Source organism: Talpa europaea, assembly GCF_964194135.1.
Source record: "Talpa europaea genome assembly, chromosome: 10".
NCBI lineage: Eukaryota > Metazoa > Chordata > Mammalia > Eulipotyphla > Talpidae > Talpa > Talpa europaea.
In genome coordinates, this window is record NC_140077.1 from 102,768,406 (window position 1) to 102,791,931 (window position 23,526).

At 36.6% G+C, this 23,526-nt stretch overlaps 1 protein-coding gene across 1 annotated transcript; it reads left to right on the forward strand.

The window, feature by feature from the left end:
* Nucleotides 1-311: 311 nt before the first annotated feature.
* Nucleotides 312-23,233, forward strand: ASIC5 (acid sensing ion channel subunit family member 5; the record flags this gene model as incomplete). The annotated part of the gene is made up of 10 exons (XM_084245585.1): nt 312-357; nt 2,861-3,167; nt 9,960-10,197; nt 12,795-12,920; nt 13,322-13,471; nt 14,869-15,016; nt 15,890-15,946; nt 16,895-17,063; nt 21,500-21,591; nt 23,043-23,233. The coding sequence occupies exons 1-10, from the start codon at nt 318-320 to the stop codon at nt 23,231-23,233; spliced, it is 1,518 nt and encodes a 505-aa protein (XP_084101711.1). The 5' UTR covers nt 312-317.
* Nucleotides 23,234-23,526: the final 293 nt, after the last annotated feature.

Sequence of the window (23,526 nt, forward strand, 5' to 3'; positions counted from 1 at the left end):
GCATAAGCAACTGCATTCACTTTTAAATGCCACAAAAAAGGGAACAATCTTGAACAAATAAAATATATTTGTATATATTTGTTTCATTCTATAGTAGCTTTTCATCAGCCCATAAATGTCTGTAGCTGGTTCTGCCAACATTTTTGTTTTGCAGATCATGTGTTTGATGAGGCAAAACATAGCAACACAAACATTTAAATTGCCCCCCACGTTTTACAACCGCCACTGCTGTATTTTATATAAAGGCAACAAAGTGAATATGGTTATTGATGAAAATTGGATATATCCTCACGGACTTCAGCTGACTGAAATTGTCAATGGAGCAGAGTGAGAAGCCAAAAGTCTACGCTGAGAAAGGTAGGTAAGGAGGAGAATCCTCAAAATAGTTACGGCTTTTCTTTCTAAAGGCAAAGGGGGATTACTTTGTTTTTCCTTTGGGAAATTTGTTTTCCAGTATTTTTTTTTATATAAGTAATGCAATTCAGGAAAAGATTTATATGTATTAGGGGGTCCAAAATTGTTTTGAAATGTTACTGTATGCTAAAATATGGGTTTTGTTTCTTTCCTTGCTTTCTCCTTAACATATGCCTGTAAGTTTTGTTTTTCAAAATGACTTGTTTGATGCTCTTCAAAATGCTTCTATGAAGCCCAGTATTCCATGCAACATTCACTTGCCATCATTGCATAATATAGCCATAATATGTCCTTGCATTGGGAAAGGGAGAAGCTTCCTGCTTTGCAAGCTGGTCCGGTCACTAATTAAATCAGTTCTGATGTTCTTCACATCGCATGTATTTCTCTGTTCATCTAAAACACTAACATTTTAAGAAAACTTTTTAAAAACCTCAAAGTAGATGATAAAACAATTATACCATAACAGTTGTCAAGGAGATCAGTGTTAAAGGAGCTGATTTTTGACAATGAACTTAACCAGAAGCACATATTTCAGGGTAATGTTTTCAACCAGCAATCTTTTGCTTGTCTAACCCTGGCATGGGAAGGGGGCCAGGAGCTCAGAGAGTGTCCTGTGAGTCAATTCTTCGTATGTTTTTGTAACTGATGACTACGTAGTATGTAAAGGGGCATTATTAAATTGATTTTTCTAATGAATGATAATAACAATAGCTTTACTTATCTTTCTGATTTTGTCCTTGGGACTGTGCCAGTTACTTTACATATATTAGGTAACATGATATTTAAAACAACAGTATGTAAGGCTATACAAAATTTTAATTAAAATTTAAGATTTTTAAATTATTAAAATTTACCCCTTTACTGCATACTCTCTGTAAAATAATCACGTTTCATCTGGTTAATTATTCAAATATTTAAAGTTGTACTACTACCTAAGTAATTTAGTTTTAATATTTTTGGAATGTGAATTCATCCTTCCCAGACTATCAATAATCTGTCAAATTATGTTTATTGATTTTAATTGGTAAGAACCAGTAAAAGTGGACCTGAATTTTGTATGTGAATATATAACATATTCAGTATTTTTTTTAGCTTAATCTATTTTCACTTTTCCATAGAATGGAGAATTTTTGTTGCTGTTGGGGGGGAAGCTTCATTATGGTTCAGAGTGTGTGATGACCTCTGCAACAGTATCACATAACGATTGAATGATAAGTAACACTTGAAACTTTTTAGAAGTAAATTAATGCTGATCAGTTCACAAAACACTTCTTGAATTGAAGCAAAGGGTATAAAAGTTAATCAATCTAATTATAGAGAGTATATTGGACACCATTGAAAACTCATTTCTTAAATGAGAATTTTAGTGTTTTTAAATCCCTAACTATTTCACCATTTGCCATTACCGCATCACTACTAAATTAGCAGAATGACAATAGCTAATATTAAATTAGTACTTATGGTCTTGTAATGTGCCACCTCATCTGCCAGTATTATCTTATTTAATGTTCACAACAAAAATCATGAGGAAGAGACCATTGCTTTCATTTAACAGAAGAGGAACAAAGTACTAGACAGATTGAACAACTTGCCTAAAGTCACACTGTTTACAAAAGGCAAAAACCTGAATCTGAAGCCAGGTCTTCATCCCAGAGGTCATATCATCTCTGAACTATAATGCAGTTCTCCCCCAACAAAAAAAAATTTCCATGTCTTCTATGGAAAAGTGAAAACAGAAATAAGAAGAAAATACCGCATATGTTTCATATTCACATAAAAATTTTAGGTTCACTTTTACTGGTTATCAACCAATGCCAATAAACACGATTTGACAGATTATTGAGTCTTAAAAGAATAAAAACACTTTCTAAAGAGATTTAAATAAATTATTTAACTAATAGTACAACTTTAAATGTTTTGGCTAATCAACTAAAGTAAAATAGTTGTGTATTGAATACTACATTCAACCAAAAAATGCATCAGTATTACAAGATTAAGATGAACTGGAAAAAAGGTAGCTTGGTAGCAAGTATTCTTAGAAGAAAACAGCCTGTTATTATCCATGAAATTTTAGGGACCCCAATTCTTCAGAGAAAAAGAGAATTTTAAAAAGCAGATCTAATTTTTTAAAGAGTATGAATTTCTATAAGCAGCCCATCTAAGGTCAGTTGATTTTGAAATTGGAATTAACCACATATTAATGTGATGACATCAATGCATTCACATCAACGAGAGCCTTTTAAGCAGCATTAATATATCCTCACTAGAACCCTGCTGTCAACACTTCTGTGTCTTCATTTCTAAACATGGAACTCAAGAGGAAACTTGAGTCTGTCTGTTACACCTGGAGGGTAACCATTTCCTATGTGAATTGCGTTTTCTACAGAGTGTTAAGGTTTCCTAACTCACTGCTGTTATTTAATTATTTTATGGGCAAAACCTTAAGGACTCTTCGAAAAGATAAAGCTCTATCTTTCAAAGAAACCTCTGCCATCTCCCACTGACCGAAAGACGTTTGACCATGACTTTGCTATCTCCACTTCCTTTCATGGGGTACATAACATTGTTGGGAACCGGAGCAAAATCCGCAAGGTGACCTGGTTGGCGGTGGTCCTGGGCTCAGTCTTGCTCGTGGTGTGGCAGATCTACTGTCGCTTTGTCAACTACTTCACGTGGCCAACCACCACCTCTGTCGAGGTTCAGTATGTGGAAAACGTAGAGTTCCCAGCTGTGACGTTTTGTAATTTGAACAGGTAAAAATTACACTTTTCATACTCATGTCTATAACTTTGCAAGTTTAAGTTTCTTTATGACTATAAAAGATTGACTATGATAGCTAATGTGTATAGTAGAGTCATTGCAGGTCTTTAATGTACTTAAAACGTTAAGTTAGTGAAGCAAAGATACTTGTTGATTCCTTCATTCATTTATTTTTCTTCTAGTCCTTCCTTCTATCCATGAGTATATACCAGGCAATGCGCCAAAGTCTGTGGTTCAATTGATGTAAGTCTTGATACTTACACTTAAAAAAAGTTTGTTAAATAGCAAAGAGAGAGAGAGAGAGAAATAAATACAGTATTTGTGGTAATGGTACAGTGTGATGAAGGTGAGTGTGATGATTCTGAAAGCACACAGAAGAGGACATTCTGTTTGGGGGTGTCTGCATAGTCATCTGACTATTGAAGGAAATTTCTAGGTGGAGGAGAGGAAAAAGTTGAGGAGGAAATGACTGTGCAAAGGTCTTCAGATGTGAAATGTTTTCATGTGTACCTAACGTAGTTAGTAGAGCAGGTCAGCTTCACAGCTTGTGACCTGCACACTCAGGCAAGGTTGTGGAGAACCCACATTTGGTTTAATGCTCTGTGGCACTGTCGAGCTCTTGACTATAAGACCCTCCAAAAAACTGCAGTTCATTGACAGTGCACCAAGTCAGCTGCAGGGAGAGCATCTTTCCTCAGGAGGCCTTACAGGCAAGGTCTTATAATGGCTGACAGTGGGTCCTGAAGGGGCTGCAAGATTTCAACCTGCGGGCAGGAAAGTGGTGGTGGCATTTCCTCAGATTCATTACTTGTCAGATTATTAGACCAAGAACAATTCTCTGAATCTTCCTAGCTTCCATTTTTGCAGTTATAAAATTATTTATTAGCTACATGTTGTTACATTAGATGAGATAATGTATTCACACTTTCATCTCATTTCTGGGATTGTACCTTATATAACTGGCATATGTATATGTCTATCTATATATGCACACACATATACCTGCCAATTATATAATAAGTATATATGTATAAATATATGCCAATTATATAATGAGCACCTATATATATAGGTGCACATATGTGTGTGTGTGTGTGTGTGTGTGTGTGTGTATATATATATATATATATATATATATACATATATAACCATACACTTACAGGAATGACCAAAATCCACAACATTGGTAACACTAAATTCTGGTAAAGATGTGGAGCAACAGAACCTTATTAATTGCTGATGGAAATGAAAAATGGTACAGCCACTTTGGAAGGCAGTTGGACATTTTCTTTTTCATAAAACAAAGAATACTCTAATCATCTGATTCAGAAATAGTGCTCCATGCTTTTACCTAAAATAGCTGAAAATTATGTCCACACAGAAACCTGCACATTGATGTTTATAGCAGCTTTATTCAAAATTGCCAAAATTTGGAAACAACCAAGAAGCCCTTCAGTAGTTGGATGGATAAACTGTGGTACATTCAGACAATGAAATTCCATTCAGTACTAAAAAGAAATATGCTATGAAATTATAAAAAGACATGGAGTAAACTGAAAACTTATTGTTAAGTGAAAAAAGCAACACGAATAAGCTACATACCATAAGACTTCAGTTATAGAACATCATGAAAAAAAGCAAAACTATGGAGATAATGAAGAGATGAGTGGTTGTCAGGGAGCAGGAGGGAGAGAGGGATAAATAGAACACAGAAATGATTTTTAGGGCAATGAAACTACTCTGTGTGATAACATAATGGTGGATTTGTCATTATGCATTTATCCAGTCGCACAGGGTATACGACACCAAGAGGAAACCATGGTGTCAGTGTTGATTCATCAATGATAATGAATGTATAACTGGAGCAGGGCAGGTAGATAATGAAGGAGACTGTGATGTGTGAAGACAGGTGTCATGGGAGATCCCTGTATTTTCTGCTAAAATGACTGTGGACCTAAAGCTTCTCTTAGGAAATGCTGGATATTTAAAAAAAAATAAATCAGCAACTTGTGGAGCCTGACACCTTATTGTATTACCAGTAGAGGCAGGAAGGTTTGCAGGAAGGCTAGGGGAAAAGACAGACAGGCCCACTGGGCATTGCCATCAAGGGTGACATGCCCAGCTGTGTGCTGTATGAGTGATATCACAGAGTGATACTGGGGGAGGCGAGTGATAGAGGATGAGTAGATTTAACCACAGTAGCCCATCCAAGTCTCTAGCAAATAAAAAGTAAAAGAAATTTCAAATCCAGGAGGTGGGTGTTAGTATATGATGAAATAATGTCTACCCAAAATGCACATCAACCCAGAACCTCATAGTGATCTTATTTCAAAATAGGATCACTTTGTGTGTTCAGATGGGTCACACTGCATTAGCGTGAAACCTAAATAACATTCTTATAAGGAGAAGAGAGGATACACTGAGACACAGAGGGATAAGAGATTGGCATGGGCTGCCACAGGCCAAGGGTATTGGAGGCCACCAAAATCTGTGAAAAGCAAAGGAGAATCCCAGAGTCATTAGAAGGACCATGTCCTGCTGACACCTGACTTCAGACTTTGACCTACTGAACTCCGGGAAGATAAATCTCTGTTCTTTTAAGCCACCAAGTTTGTGATAATTTGGCACAGTTTTGTGGCAGCCCCACTAAACTAATTAAATGATATCCAGCATTACTATTATATATTATTGAAAATATCAAGGAAATTAGGCCTACATACACACACAAAGGCAGGCAATAGAAACTACCCAGTACATATGCCAGCCTTAGAGACAAAGATGTGAAAGTAGCTATGATAGATATGTTCAAAGAACCACAATCAACTACTTTGAAAGATGCAAAGAATGCTAGGACAATGTCTCCTCAAATAAAGATTGATTAATAAATTCTTTGATATCAAAATCAGCTGATAGCAATCAAGAATCTGATACCAAATATCAACTAGGCACAAACATTATACAAAAGAATCACATGAAAAATCTGGAGGTTATCATCATTCAAATGAAAAATGAATGCATGTCAAAGATTTTATTAGTGAGAGAACTGTAAGATGTTAAAATTGTCTCATAGGTAAATCTAAGGAACAGACATTTCTTCTCCATTTTCCCTCTCCATAAAAGGATCTGTAAAATAAGCATTCCTTGTTAATGGGTGGTAGATTTGAATGTTTTGAAGGAAATCAGTGAAGAACCAGGTCAGATCTTTAGCCAAGTGTAATTTGAGACATTGATATGCAGAAGAAGGTGCTGTAGTCATGGTTACATTATTCAATTGTATTAATAAATCTATGTATCTTTATCACTGTTTTCATTGCCTCTTATCAGTATATTTTCAATAAAAAAGTAAGGGAAATGATAACTGAACAAGGTTTCTGAATGAATAAACTTTGAAGGATCTTGAAGTTCTAATTAAAGTTGAAAATAAACTCAGAGAAAAACACTTTGATTTTAGGCTGAACAATATGTCTCACAAAATATTCACATCCTTTGTTGCAAATGTTGTTAGACTTTATCCGTTAATTCTTCATCCTAAATTATGCTCCTGGTCTCAATTATTATAAGCATAATAAAAGACATTTTAAAAGGATATTTTAAAGTGCCTTCCCCTTTAACCTTTTTATCTATTGTATTTATACCTCCCACCTGTGTGTTAAATCCTTCATTTCTTTGCATAATCATTTTGAAAAGAATGCAGTGAACATTGTGTGAGACAGGGCTGACGTTTAGCTGATGGAGGCTCCCAAGTGGCAGATCCCAGGTCTGTCAGTCATTCAGAGCCTTAGAAAGCTGAAGTGGGTGGGCTGTATTCATACATGCTGACTTTGCAGCGAGGAAACTGAGTCACACTAAGATGAAGAAATTTACTCATACTATTAATTGGTTGTAACTATCAGGGTTCAATTAAGGGCTAATGCTGTGCTCCACTTCAGAATATGCTGCTCATGAGGACTATTTACTCTCAAAAGATCACTAGACACACTTTTGAGGAAAGCAAGGCTAGTGGTTAGTATGGCCGCCGCAGCTAGTGTCAGCTGTTTATTATCCATATCATTAGACTTCAGCTTTTTCTCAATTCAGAGGATCCCAGTGGGACTCAAATATCCTTGACGAGTATCAAATACCATGACAGACTTGACAGTGTCTCTAGAGAAAAGACAAGGAGGGTATTTAAGGTATTTAAAGATTTTAGAAACTGCACTGGAGATTTTTTTTTTTTAATCAGGACTTGCAAAGCTCAGAACTGGCTAAGGTTTTATATTTATTCCACCCATGTTTCTCATAGGAGAAAAGCAGATTGTCATTTCTGAAAGAATGTAGAGTGAATCCTGTCAATGCCAGTCATCAGTGCTTGGGAACTGACTGTCAGTGAAATGCTGTAAAGCAAAACCAAGTTTACCAAAGACTAATTGACATAAGTAAGAGTTAAGACCCTCTAGCATATTTCTGGTCACCGAAACATCACCAAACTTCTAAACCAGACTCATAACACGTCTTGAATTCAACAATGATTTGCACATATTTATTTTTTCATTTCCCTTCCTGCTTTTCCAGCTGAGGGTTGTGGGCGGGCAGAGTTTAGCGCTGCAGCTCGTGGCAGGAGGGGACCGACCTGTGGACAGGCCAACCCTCTGCCGCAGGACACATCACACGCACGCACTCACATGTAGTCACTCAGATTGAGACAACTGAGACACATCAGTGAATTCCACGTGCACCTCTGCGACGCGGAAGGAACCTAGACCACCCGGAGAAAAGCCAGGCAGGTGTGCAGAGTCATGTAGCGTCCAGCTAAGAGTGGCTCCAGCTGGTGATGATTTTTTTCCCCCTCATCAACATTATTAATTAAATAACTTTGAATTAAATTAAGTTATTTCAGGGCCTGCTCTATAATGTTTCCTGGATTTTTTTTTTTGTTTGTTTGTTTACTTTAGGTTTTTTTTTTTTTTTCTTGTGTATCGGCTACCTTAATGGTACCTTCAGCAAGAAAGGGCTTCAGGGCCTCCCTGTGGCGCAAGGGTTGAAACTCAGCTTTATCAAGCTATGGACAGCCACTGCAGCACCAGTTCGATCCCTAGTCATGGAGCTGATCCACATGGTGCAACAGACCTCTCCTGTCTCACCAGGTGCTCCTCTCAGAAGTGTTTTTCAGTAGATCCACCTGTTCTGCTCCCCACTCTGTCTCTTGTGAATCCTGTCACCCCCACCACCACCACCCACCTTTGGCCTAGACCCCAGTTCTTGTATAATGCATAAATAAATAAATCTAAAAAAAAAAAAAGAGAGAGAGAAGGGCTTCATATGCCTTGAATGAGAAAGATCAGTTACATGAAAGATAATATAAAGAAAAGTAAAAATAAAATATAAAGCTTGGCAGATAAAGTATGTCCAGGAGCAAGGTCACACACAAACTACCACGTGCCACCTGGTCCTGCACACTACCCACGGTGGAAATAAATTTTATTCTATAGTTTCTAGCAGTCAATTTGAAGGAAAAAATAGTTTGGTTAGGTTCAAGATTTTAATGTCTAAAATATGAAAATACCAATCACATTTTGAAAGGAATGGAATGTATGCAAATAAAGAACCAAAGGTAATGCAAGACAGAGATAGCTCAGCAAAATAAGAGAAGCACAATATTCTTACAGCAGTGAAGGCAAAGCACAATATTCTTACAGTAGTGAAGGCAAAGAGATTCCTTCTTGTTGGATTGCCAGGAAAACTCCTGGAAAATAATGAGGCATTTACTTAATAAATATTAACATTATTTGTATCCCAGGCTTGCTTCTAAATGTTTAGGAAAAATAATTTCATCATGAAAAATAGCATCTTGAGGTAGCTTTTATTAGCATATACCAATTTTACAAGAGCAGAAACTGAGTCACACTAAGATGGAGGAATTTACCAAGTCATACAATTAATTGGTTGTAATAATCAGCTCAATGGGAGAAGCAAAGTCATTATGAATGAGCTAGAAAGGAATTTACTACGGGGATTAGGGCCAACTGAATTCTAGGAGTTAGTTAAGCAATCTGTAGGTCTATTGTCTGGGATTCTAAGGCTCTGCCAGAAGTAAGCAGGATCAACAGTCAGGAAGGAAAATGGATTTGAAGTGATGAAATCAAACTCTGGAATGTTATCCTCCTTTTTCACCACCTCCCATCTCGGTGGGGGGCAGGTGGCCAGCAGGATAACTTGGCAGCATCTCTCTGTTTGCTCTCTCACTGCAGCCAGGCTTTGAGGAACATGAAGGGGGGAATTGACAGGAGCTGGAGGAGATATAGAAGCAGCATCCCATACCAACACATTGTCCACAGAGCAGCCACAGCGTGTGTGAGCTACCCAGCCCCTGCCCTTGAACTTCAGTTTGTAAACCAGATATACACAAGAAAGGGCCTGTTGGGAGATGTAGTGTAATCCCAGCATAGCCAGAGAGAAACAGTACAAAGCCACAACAATGGCAGTCTTGGGATTTGATGTCAGGAAATCTGGCTTCTAAGTCTGTTCTTAAGAAATATATTTTCTTACTTTCCTTCATGCTTGATATTGAAGATCCATTATAATGTAGTCAGATTGAAGTTTGTAAGTTATTCAGGGTAAATGAAACTATGTGTAAATACAAGGTAAACTTTAAGGTATGACAAAGATCTTTTAGGAATCCTATTTTCCTTGAATGTATTGTGAATAAGAAGAGCATAGAGATTAGCTAAAGAAGTAGATGTTTGGTCTCTGCCTTCTAAATAAGAAATTATTATTTTCCTAAATATTGCCTTTATTCCTACTAACAGGTTCCAAACAGATGCTGTGGCCAAATTTGGTCTTATTTTTTTCTTGTGGAATATTGTATCCAAGGTCCTCCATCTTCAGGAAATAAGTGCCAATTCCACTCGCTCTAAAGAGGCTATTGATTTTCTTGAAAGTCACCAAAACTTCAACATTACAGAATTTGTCAGGAAAAATGGTTTTTATCTCAACAATAACACTTTGTTGGACTGTGACTTTTTTGGGAAGCCATGTGGTCCAAAGGTAATAATTTAATATTTATTCACATATCATTAATATAACAATCTACTTGCTCTTACTTCTTCGCACTGAGATAAGGTTTACTGTCATGGGGAATCAACCTAAATTTGCTCAAAGATTATATTTCATTAGCTCAACCCTCTGGGACCAGGGGAGAGGGAAAATAACTAACATTTTCCTCTTTCAAGTAATTAGATAAAGATAGATAAAATTTAGTTATTCCAAAGAGAAAGGCAATTTTAACATAGAGGATATTTTAATTTTTCACATTCAGCAAGAAGCAAACGTATTCCAAGATCACATACGTGTTATCATTAAGCACCCAACATTCTGTCTCTAAGCTTGTAATAATTCATTAGATGACCCCAGGATTTGACTATAAAAATTATATATTAGGGCCTCCCTGGTGGTGCAGTGGGTTGAGCGCAGCACTGTGAAGCTGTCTGCAGCCTCTGCAGCGTGGGTTCAATTCCCGGAGGGCCAGGGAGATTCTCACATGGCACGGCAGACCTCTCCTGTCTCGCGCACTGCTCCCCTCAGCAGTGTCTTTTGTCCATCTGCCTGTTCTGTTCTCCACTTTGTCTATGGTGAATCTTCTTACCCTCCCGCGCCTCTGGCCTGTACCCCAGCTCTTGTATATAAATAAATAAATCTTAAAAATAAACAAATTAATTAATTAAATCGTCATAAAAAAGAAAATTACACATTAAACATTTTACATTATGTTATATATTATATGTATGTGTTTTTCTAATCACTGATGACATCCTGTTTTATTGTTTACATAATTAATCTGTTTAAGAAAAAAGTGTTTAATCTGTCCAGATTATAGTAGTAAAGGGGTAAATAGACTATCTGATGTCCTTCCTTTTTCCCATATCACCAATTCTGTAACATTGTTGTTATTAATTCTAAGTAATATTCATAAGTTCTGGAACAATCTCTTATTCTTTTGTAACTTCCTTAGTACTGTTGAGCTCATACAAAAAGCAACCAGTTATTTCACAAGCAAATCATAATTTGGAAACTGCAGTTTCATGCTGAGACACATGTACCTCTTTCTAGAACAAAAGCCCACATCAACTTATATAGATGTTAGAGGAGCTGTGGTAACCAAAAAAATCCATTGCCGGAAACTGGGAGTTTAATATGCGGTGGTTTCCCTCACTGCCTCAGCTGCTGCTGTGCAGAAATTCCTGCCTCCACCCCTGGGCTGGGAGGCAACATCACTTTCCTTCAGAGATGCAAGGCATGTTGGGTCTGTAGTTTGCTGACTGGATATGCATGAGACCTTGTTTAAATTGGGTTTCTGTGTATTTATTTTCACAACATACAGTCAGCCAAAAAGGAATGGCTGAGAGATAGCTGTTGAAGTCTTTCTCTAAAGTCTGAGTTTTGAGAAGAAGCTCTTTTGTGCTGTTTTTATTTACCAACATGTTGAAACTCCTTACCAAGAAATTGTGTCCTATTCCAGGGTAACCTCATGGGAAATGAGGTGACAAGGGTCTGAACACTTACCCAAGTGCTAATGAAAATAAGACAAATCCAAAAGCAGAAATGCAGGGGAAATTTAAACAGCCATATCACATCCATATGTATATGCATATACATACACACACACATGAATATATGCAAAGGCAGCTAGATGGTGGAGAAGAGAGAGAGAAATTAATTGGCCAACTCATGGTCAAATACTACCTGTCCCGCCAACAGGTACACTATAATAATGTGAGTGGAGGGCTCACAGGTGTTCAATGATGTATCAAGCATGGCTGTTTGACCCCATCCTTAGTTCCCTTGCTCAGGAAATCCGGTTTAGGCATCCTGGACTTGTGGTCCAAGGCAGTAGCATGTGAGTGGGGAAGAGGAACATGGCACCTCACCTAACAAGACACATAAAATTCAGTTGCAAACTACAGAAACCCAACTCCACTAAGATAAAAAGTAAAGAGAGTTAATAATTAGCTTAATTAAGAGGAATTCTAAGGGTAAGACTGTCATTAGAAATAGCTCAACCAAGGGATTTCAAGACTGTCATTAGCATTCTGCTCCTTTTCCATTTTAAGACTGAGCTTGGCTTCTTTCTCCAGCACTTCTCCCACACAGCATCAAGATGGTTGCTGACAATCCAGCCCCTCATTATCGTATGTTAGTATGCTAATAACCACTTAACAATCCATGGAAGGCTCTGATTAGTTCTACTTGGCACACAGGTCACTTCCTGAACCAATCACTGAGACAAGATGGTGGGCTATTAGAGGGTCCAGCTTGGGTCACCTACGGAACTCTGTGGCGCAGGTTGTTGGAGGAGGGTGAGCAAAGGAACACGGCAACAAATAATTCCTAATATTATTAAAAATATGCTTCTTTACATATGCAACCATATCGATTATATAATAACATGCAAATTAATAGTGTATATTGAAAAAAAAAACACCATTGAATAAAATAGGAATTACAGCTTGGCTCTTCTTTCTCATATTTCTACATTTTCATTTAGACATCATGATTGAAAAAATACAGATATAGCAATTTAAACTTGAACAGTGACCAAAATATCCAACTGATTATGTTTTATTTGGTTCATTTTCATATTGGAGGATTTTGCACATGTCTTCACTGAATATGGGAATTGTTTTACTTTTAATCATGCTGAAAATGTCCAAACAAGGAAAAAAGTGAGTGTCTCTGGAAAAGGCTTAAACTTGCTCTTCAATGTCAATCAGGTATTGGATTTTCTTAAATCTAGTCAGATTCAAGACAAATAAAAAATGGGCAGACATTTCAAAAGATTTAGTCAGAATATTTTGCCCTATCAAATTGATCAAATAAGTTGGACATTTCTTGTTTTTTGTCAATTCAGCCTATGGTCCTAAAGATGCAACTATTGGCTTAAAAATTAAATAGACAGAATCTAAAGGCATATTCTGGACTTTTTGTGCTGTCCCATTTTTATTATTGTGACTCTAGGGCATTTTTATACTACAAAACAAGAAAATTGGTGATTTGTGTCACAATATATATAATTAAGATATGCATTTTAAAATAATTTTTAGACTTTCATGTGAAGAAAGCAATATGTTGATATAAATCTGGAACTTGAAAAATTCATATATTTTTGTCTCAGGAGGTATTCACTGATGACCCAACCTTTGGTTTTGTTGATGCCGGGATCATCTTTGCCATCCATTCACCAAAGAAGGTGCCCCAGTTTGATGGTTTAGGCTTGTCCTCACCAGTGGGCATGCATGCGCGGGTGACCATCCGCCAAGTGAAGGTAAGTGGCTGCAAAATGTAACTTTTGAGGGAACTGGATGGGTGGATACTTACGTCCATAAACAATTTTCACTAAGATTCCCTTTTCCTCATGCCTTTAGGGCACCACTGGAAATTCCACAGTCTCCTTTCACATACTTTTTTCTTTAATTGGAAGTAAACTGTTATTAAAAGCAATGAATTCACATATACAGTTAAGTGAAAGGCAGCCTAGCAAATCCAAGTAATTATAATTAATCTAGAGACAGACAAGTTAGTGAGTACGAGGTGTTTGTTGTCTACATGTCTCAATGGCATTTTCTCAACAGGGTAGTCTGGGAAGGAGAAAACGATGTGGGAGAGGAATCTTGGAATCAGACGTGCCTGGCAGAATTCCATTTGCCAGTTACTTGTTCTATCTGTTCCTTTCCTAACGTCTGAATTTCCATCTTCTCCCTGCACTTGGGCAGAGGGCTGTTGTTTCTTCCCTTTCAGAGTTATTTTGAAGTGTTGGTGAAATCACAGGAAGCTCATAACATACTGCCTGGCACATAATAAGAGCTCAATAAAGGATCTTTATTGTGTGTGCAATTTCGGTTGCCATTTTGTGAGCAGGCTGATTAATATGCTAAGCTAAAATTTTCACAAATAATATTCTTCCTTTTATGAGTTAATCTGTAGAGCAGACTGAATTCACAGAGTCATTACAGTACAGGACATTTAGGATAAATGTCAAAGGGTTACTATTGTATTTACGTTCAGAATTATGATTAATAGAAAAGGCAACATAGACAAATGTAGTCAACTAAAATAATAAAAGGGATCAAGGAGCTCTGAGAGAAAAATAAAAATGTAGATCAGTTTCTCTTCTTATGGTGGAAATGGATGAATTTGTTACTGACTACAATTGATATGCTTTGTTCCATATTCATGGGAAATGCCAAATACTAGGTAACCGTCTTTAGCAGAAAGAAAGATGTTTTTGCAGGGCAGCCAAACAAGGAGGCAGGAACCGTGCTCAGAGGCATCTTGCAATGTCTGTCAAGTGGGTTACATAATGCAGGCAAAGGTAACAGGACAACACTGGGGCAAGATAATGATTCCTGTAAGGGGAAGAGGAAGTTTCAAAGGTCCTTTGCCTACAGAGCCAGTTCTCATACTTCCTTATGGGTCAGATGTGCCAGATGGATTTTCAGTGTCCAGGATCAAGATATCATCATAGGTCATCCTAGCTCCCCAGTGCTCCCACCAGCAGGAGGTTGGTGTTACTAGCAGGTTAAAACACCAACAGGTCTGGTGTTTTCCTGGTCAAAATAACTCAAGAGAAGAGGTCATGAAGCAATAGAAATAACAGGAAATGTCTGGCTTTTAGATTGACTCAGATACATCTCCTGATTTAGGTGTTTATTTTATCTTAAGACAGTTCATCAAGAATACCCTTGGGGAGAATGCAACCCAAACATCAAGCTACAGAATTTTTATACCTACAGCACTTCTGGTTGTTTGAAGGAATGCAAAGCACATCACATAGAAAAACAATGTGGATGTTTACCTTTTTTGCTTCCTGGTAAATAAAGAATGACAACTTTCCCTTAATTATTTTTACTTAAATTTTGAAACTTGAGAAATCAGAATATTATGAAAATCATTTTTCATTCTTATGGAATTCTTATGAATTCAAGTAGAAACATGAACAATAGGCAAGTACATCTTAACTGGGACATGGCATCTATCACTATCACTATATTATTTTTAAATTGATGTAATCTTGGTTTACAGCACTATATATGACTTAGAAGAACAGGTTCACACCTCTTCATTTGTATGTTACCATACCACAAATGACAGATTTTATTTTATTTAAATTTTCATCCTTTTTCCCCCAAAGATTTTTATTTATTTTTGAATAGAAGAACTGGGGTGTAGGCCAGAGGTGCAGGGGGTGAGAGGATTCACCAGAGACAGAGTGGGGCGCAGAACAGGCAGATCTACTAAAATGCACTGCTGAGGGGAACAGCAGGTGCGAGTGGAAAGGTCTGTTGCACCATGTGGGTTAGCTCTCAGCTGGAATCAAACTTAGGGGCCATAGGTGTGATAAAAGCTGAAGTTTAACCCCTAGGCCACCAGGGAGACCCTACAAATGTGTATTTTCATTCCCTGTCTACCACAGGTACACCAACAAATCTTAAAAGGCTCTTCAACATTTAAAATTATTATTTCAGTTTAAAAGGTCTTAGAATATTATAGATAGAGGCAAGGAAATACAGAGATAAAGAAAACATTGTTATTCTTCCTCTCAATGCATATTATCACTGGGCATTAGCATATGTTTATGCTTTTGTTTTCACAAAGAAAAGGGTGTAGAAATGCTGGATGGAGAGGCAGATGTCATTATATCACGTAATACAATGTAAAGTTACTGTATTTTCACTTATTAAAGGAAATGGGACAGAATGTGACCTACAAAAATTTCACAACTGTGTTTCTCCTATTCTTGGTAAGTGATTTCATTTATTTCTTTTATTTTTAGAATTTATCTGGAAGCTATTCATAGTAATATGTGGCATTAACTCTCACTAAGGATAGCACAAAATGAAAAGAAAATATAAGAGGGAATTTTTCAAAGTTCGTGAAATTACATAGACCTAAAGAATAAAACAAAACAAAGCAAATAACCCCACCAAATTTGCAATATATTTGAATTCAAGATACACAGTGACAAAGTAATAGCAAGGGAATACTGGTCATACTTTCAAATTTTTACGTTGATTTTTAATTTTGTTTTTTTTAATAATCAAAATAGCTTTATTGTTTTCCTTACTACATAAATAAAAATGTTTGTTGTGACTAGTTCAATCATTACAGACTAAGAAAGAATCATGTGAAAATCACATCACTCAGAGAATTGCTCTTATTGTGAGTAATGATCCTTTTATTCATCCATCCATCCAATCATTCACTTATATATATATATACACATATACGAGCTTTATATAGATGGGGTCACAAGCATGCATGTCCTAGTGATTGGATACAACTTATCCTTAAGCAATATTTTTTTCTTACAATTCTATCTTAACCCAACCCAATGTTAACATTATTATAGTAATTCTAAGTTCTCCAAATTTCGAGATTCATGTTCATTCTTTTGATTTTAAATCATTGGTTATTTTATTAAATTGGTATGTTATATACCTTCCTGTGAAACTTGCTTTTCATATCTCCTGAAATAGATTAATTTTCTTTTCTTCCCTACCATGATCCCTTATACTCTTTGTATATTCATACTAAAATATAAATAAAACTTGGTCACCATTTTAAGGTATTACTGGTAGAACTCCTTAACTACTTTTTTTTCAGTGAAATAATAAAATTTTAAGAAGCTCTGCCCTCTCCACTTGAACCAGTTCTCTTATTGAATATCCTGTCCTGATTTTCATTGTAGACCACATTGAAATTAAGGGATTATGTACAATGGGAAAACATAATTCTAGCTGCCCTGTTCCTTGTGAAGAAACTGAATACCCTGCTGCTGTTACTTATTCTACTTTTCCAAGTCAAAAAGCTTTGAAACATTTGTCCAAGAAGTTGAATAAAAGCCAGGAATACATCAGGTAATCTTTTCAGTCTTGAAAATGACTTTCAATTAACATGCATAATTTGCTTACTCAAAACTTTCAAAGATTAAGAAATGAAATTCTGATCAGTCAAAAAGACAATGGCTTATGCCACTGAATTAACAATGAAACCCTCAAATTGACAAGGAAACGAAAGCACACTGTATTCTAAGTAACTGCCAGGGGCACAGAAAGAACTTGGGCAGAAGAGTTCTGACTCTGTCCTCATGTAGTTTGCATAGAGATAATATAATTCCAATTCTGATTCACTGAGGATTAAATTAGATCTTTTATAGCTGTATCAGGTTGTTTCTTAGAATTACAAATCAAACTTCATAATGATGTTTTAATCAGGGAACAATCTTAATATTTCTCTTTGTTTTTCCTTTATATTATTAAGCTAAAAATTTGAAAAAAATCAGTATTATGATAAAACATTAACTAATGAAAATTTCATTTATTTTGCACAGCTAAGTAACTAATTTTGAAAACATTTTTTGATTCCAGTTTTAGCCTGGTATTTAGTTCAATAAAATAAAAAAATTGTTCCCCACATGTAAATTCCTAGACAATAAAGTAATCTTTACAAATCAGAAAGATAAAATATTCTCATCAAGATAAACATGAGAGCACATGATTTCGAACATTTCATGATGGAAAGCTAGGAAAATTGCAATGATAGCTGTTTATACTTACAAATATCTCTCTGTATTCAACTTCAATGTGGAAAATAGATTTCATGGCAATGTTGATACTGTTATACTTAAATATAACTGAAAAGAGCACTTGGTATGATTTTTGACTAATCGAGATCTCCAGAGTTTCATAGTTGTTTAATAGGCAAGAGAATATAGGCATGATTTTGGAGACACATTGCTGAGTCAGAAAAGAAACCCAAGTATAATCATGCTGATCACAGCAAACATTTTTTTCCTAAACCTTAGACTAGTATAAGTAGTTTTCCAATTTATCTTTGTCTCACAATTCACATGTGGGAGCCCTACAGGACTGTAAATAGTAGAGATCATTATGAGGAGGACTCAGGCAAATAGCTGACAAAATGCAGCTGAATTCTGGGAAGTGCAAGTCTTTGATGGAGCTGATGGTTAGAAGAGCAATATAATTAGGAAAAGTGTTTGTGCACAGGTGCCAGAAACCCAAGAGCAGTAAATCAGGAAATGCAAATGCAGTTTGCCAGGAAAGCAGATTAGCAAATTTAGCAGTGGTAAGAATTAAAACAAAGCAATTCCTAACTTAATCACAAAGCCTGGATTTATTTCTCTCTGGGGCACAAATCCAACTCTAGGATATGGCCAACTAAGGGTCTCATGTGGCCCCAGTTGAACCCCAAAGATGGTAAAAATTAACTCAACTTAGAATTAATTGTGGCTGAATTTAGGATGGTTTCATTATAAAACAAGTAAAATTTAGAAACTGTAATCTTCAAATTTTAACAAATTTTCAACTAAAAATTATATAAAATTGTTTGCTTTGTGCAAAACTAATTCAGGTCTAATGCAGTATTCATACTCAAGCACCAGCAAGTATTTCTTTAGTTTTTTTTTTTAAATGAAAACACCCTAAATTTTTCTTTGCATCCCTTAAACTTATTAAAAATTAAGGTTTAATTTATAGATGCCTTCTTTGATACAAATATTCTTCCATTTAGATCCTGAACAATTTCACTATAACTACGAGATACAGAATCTGTAAGTCCCAAATTACTGGGCCAGTCACATGTATGAGAGGAGTTGAGGAAATGATTACAATGTTTTTATGGGGAATGAATTGAAATTTTCCCCGAAAAACAGATGGATGGTTCCTGGAAATAATTATGAGTTTTGTGGTTGGAAAAATTAAACAATATTGCCAGCGTACATGCAAATTAGGAGCACAGTTGTGGAAAAAAGGATTGCAATATTACTAAAATATCTGACCATCCAAGACAACTTTATTATTTCCTTCACTTTGGCCACTGTTTTATTGTTTGTAAATATTACTACATATCCTGATTATCTACTTAAACATGGTACATTCTCCTGTTACCCAGAGTTAAACTAATGGAAATTAAGTAAACATATTAATGATATATGTTTGATATATGTAATGCTATAATTTGAATTAAGTATATTGATTGCTAAAACTATCAACACCAAGGAGATTGTTTGCAGCCGTGATCTTTATGTTATAGAACACCACATAATTCTAAGAAACATTGCTATTAGGATGCATTCTTAATGACAATTGTTATTGCCACCTGAAAATCATCATGTGGTCAATTTCCAGCTCAATTTAGAAGACAAACAGCTTAATGTTTGTCCATTCATTCATTGAAATCATCTTTAATTTGTTCCCTTAGTTGTCCATTTTACAAATATATAATGAGCACCTACTATGTATTCAGGGTCTTCTAGGTGTTTCACATACCTGAGTGCACAGAAGACAAAAACCTTGGGGGTAGAGATAGACAATGAAGATGTACAGTCATGCACTGTGTGCTAAGTGCTGTGGAGGAAAATGAACTAAAAGAAGGGTCTTGGAAGACAGAGACAGGAAGGGTTTTCTTCAGGGTTGTGGACAGTGATTTGATAAGACCCTCTTGGGAAGGTGAAAATTGAGCAAAGGCCTATAGCCAGGGTGCTCAACCTTTTTGAAATCAAGGTTTTTGCTCTCTTAGGAATTATTGAGGACTCCAATGATTTTTTTCTTTCTGTGAGTTGTAAATATCAATATTTGTTATATTAGAAATTTGAACTGTGGGAAAAATATTACTTCATTTAAAACAACAGCAATAAATGTATTACATGGTCACATAAATAAGAAATTTTTACATATAATGCAAGAAAAGTCTAGGTCCAAGGGATCCTGCAGCAACATGACTTACAAGTTGCAGGAAAATATCTGGGTTATTGTGTAAAGAACAGAGGGTTGAAGTGAAATGTATTAAAGTTGGAAATGGAAAGCCCTGTCAGAGTTGTTGAAAATCCTGGGTGAGAGATGAGGGCAGCTTAGGCAACAAGGTAGCAGTGAATGGGATGAGGGGTCAAGGATTCTGGATATATTTTAAAGGTAAAACAAATATTTCCTGATGGATTTTTTAAAAGATTTATTTATTTAAGCATACAAGAACTGGGGTACAGGCCAGAGGTGTGGGGGGTACTAGGATTCACCAGAGACAGAGTGGGGAACACAACAGGGCTGAGGGGAGCAGCGGGCAAGTCAGGAGAGGTCTGCTGCACCATGTGGGTAGCTCCCTGACTGGGGATCAAATTCGTCCTGCAGTGGCTGCGGATAAGCTTCATAGGTTGCTCATAGGTTGCATCTTAACCCCTTGCGCCACCAGGGAGGCCCTTCCTGATGGATTAGCGAGGGGGTTAGTGAATTATAAATGGGGACATACCAAGAGTTTGACTTGAAATACATTTAGTTTGAAATACTTATTAGACATGCAATTAGAACTATGATGAGGCAATTGGATATATTGCTGAAATTTAAGGTAGAGGTCTGGACTGACGATAAAGTGTGAGTGTAACCAAGACAATATAAAGAGCTATCATTAAAATGATGGTCAGCTACTCTGATCAATGATAAGGATTTCTAGAAGACACTAACTAAATTTTCTGTCCTAATATAAAGCAAATGACTCCCATTTATTGGTACATACACTCAGTATATGCCAGGTTCTATGCCAGTTCATGACATACATTATTTAATTTCTTCTCACCAGAGCTCTAAACTCCCTACTCTATAATTGTGACTACAAATGAGGATACCAAGACTTAAGAAAATTATGCAGTTTTGGGGGCCTCCCTGGTGGCACAGCAGTTGAGCGCTGGGTTGCAAAGCTGCCCGCAGCCTCTGCAGCATCGGTTCGATCCCCGGCCGCCAGGCGAGGGTCCCACATGGCGCGCAGACCTCTCCTGCCGCCCGCTGCTCCCCTCAGCAGTGTACCTCGGTCCTTCTGCCTGCTCTGCTCCCCGCTCTGGCTCTGGTGAATTCTCTCACCCTCCCGCGCTTCTGACTGTACCCAGTGCTTGTATAAATAAATAAATCTTAAAAAAAAAAAAGAAAATTATGCAGTTTTTCCTGGGTCACATAAGTAACCAAAGGCATTACTAAGATTTGAATTAAATTTACATATTCACTCAAATATCTGTAAATAGTCTAATATAGGTAGTAAATATTTGTATTTAATGCCTTCTTTCAGTTTTTCAGGAATGAGGCATAAAAAAATTACTGGGTCTGGGAAAATTTCTTTTTCTTAAATACTAACATGATGCGAGTACTTTCTAAATGCAGCTATCAGTCTTGAATACAGAGGTGTGGCTGATTCAAAATTAAATGATATCTGAACTAAAAAAAATGAATATCAAATAAGAATTAAAAATAGTGCTTTCTTTCCTGAGCTATTTTTACTCTGTTTTCATCCTCAGGGAGAATCTTGTGAATATTGAAATAAACTATAGTGACTTAAACTATAAGATAACTCAGCAACAAAAAGCAGTGAGTGTGTCTGAGTTACTTGGTAAGTGTTATTTAGTTGTTCTTCCCTTTAAAACATTTTGTTTCTCTCTCTCTCTCTCTCTCTCTCTCTCTCTCTCTCTCTCTGTGTGTGTGTGTGTGTGTGCGTGTTGTGTCTCTCTCTACATATATACATACATACATACATATATAGGCAGACATATAGACGTGAAAAAACATTACTTCCTTTAAAAAATAGCAATACATATATTCCATGGTTTTAGGTTAAATTTTATTTAAACTTAAATGTATATATATAACAAGTATGATTAAATTAAATAATATATATATTAGCTTATCATTGGAGGAAAAAGAATCAGTAGTACTTGTCATTCAGCTGCAATTTATATTCAATACTTATCCACTCCTTAGAAAACATCTCCAGAAAGCTCACACAGGTTTTCACAAGGGATGAGCTCACACCCACACTCTGCATCTTGCTTCCGCCTGTCTTCCATCAGCAAGAGAAGCGGTTGAGCAATTTCTGGGTAAAAGGTCAGCCACCTCAGACTTCCATGCAGATCTCCACCCAACCTCTCTGGTGGTGCAGTGGATTGTGCGCAGTGCTGTGAAGCTGTGCTCAGCCTCTGCAGCATGGGTTCAAATCCCAGCCAGCCAGGGAGAATCCCACATGGCGCAGCTGACCTCTCCTGCCTCACCCACTGCACCCCTCAACAGTGTTTTCGGTCTATCTGCCTGTTCTGCTCCCCATTCTGTCTCTGGTGAATCCTCTCACCGTCCTGGTCCTCTGACCTGTACCCCAGTTCTTGTATGCATAAATAAATAAAAATAAATCTTAAAAAAAGAAGGGTCTAAGGAAGCAAAATTAGATGTTTCCTTACAACCACCATCTGTTCTTTCCCCTTCAAGTTTCAGATCTTTTTTTTATTTTTAAAGATTTATTTATTTATTTATTTATTTATTTATTTATTTATTTATTTATTTATACAAGCACTGGGTACAGTCAGAAGCACGGGAGGGTGAGAGAATTCACCAGAGCCAGAGCGTGGAACAGAACAGGCAGACTCACGAAATACACTGCTGAGGGGAGCAGTGGGCGGCAGGAGGAGGGGTCTGAGCGCCATGTGGGACACTTGCCAGGTGGCTGGGGATTGAAACGGTGCTCCAGAGGCCATGGGCAGCTTCTCAGCCCAGCGCTCAACCGCTGCACCACCAGGGAAGGCCCAAGTTTCAGATCTTAACAAACTTAAATGCTGCTTTCCTTGATGTCACTTAGTATTAGAGGAAGTCCTGTAGGAGATGATTTATGCAAATATTATTTTAAGATATCATTAATGTTATTATTTTACACCAAACTTGAAAATAATAATTAGCTTGTTTTCATATAACAGCTATGATTAACTTATTGCCTTCAATTATTTAAATTCTAGTCGTGTTTATTTTGCTTTTTATGAAAACATGATTTATTCAATTTCTTTATTGGTTTTATTATAGCAGATGTTGGTGGTCAACTGGGCCTATTTTGTGGGGCCAGTATGATAACAATTATAGAGATTATTGAATATATATTCACCAATTTCTACTGGATATGCATCTTGTTTTTGCTGAAGATACCTGAAATGACCCAGGGGGCTCCTCCACCTCAGAATCATCTGGAGAATACAAGCAGCGTAGAGGAATGCTAACGTGCACATAGGGGGAAGCTCTTGCTTTCCTCTTCCCAATACCTTCATTGTTATGTAATTGTTTTAGTTGGGGGGTTCAATAAAGCCATTATAGATATCTATCTCCTTATATATATGTATATGTATTATATATATCTCCTTCATCAATTATAATTTGAGAAGTTAAGTTGGTATAGATCTCATGAAAGAGTTAAATAGTTAAGAATGGGGAAATTCATAGAACTTAACCCTTTAATCCACAGCCAAGGCCCCAGATCCCTAGACTCTAGAACAAAGATACCAGTCAAGTGAAT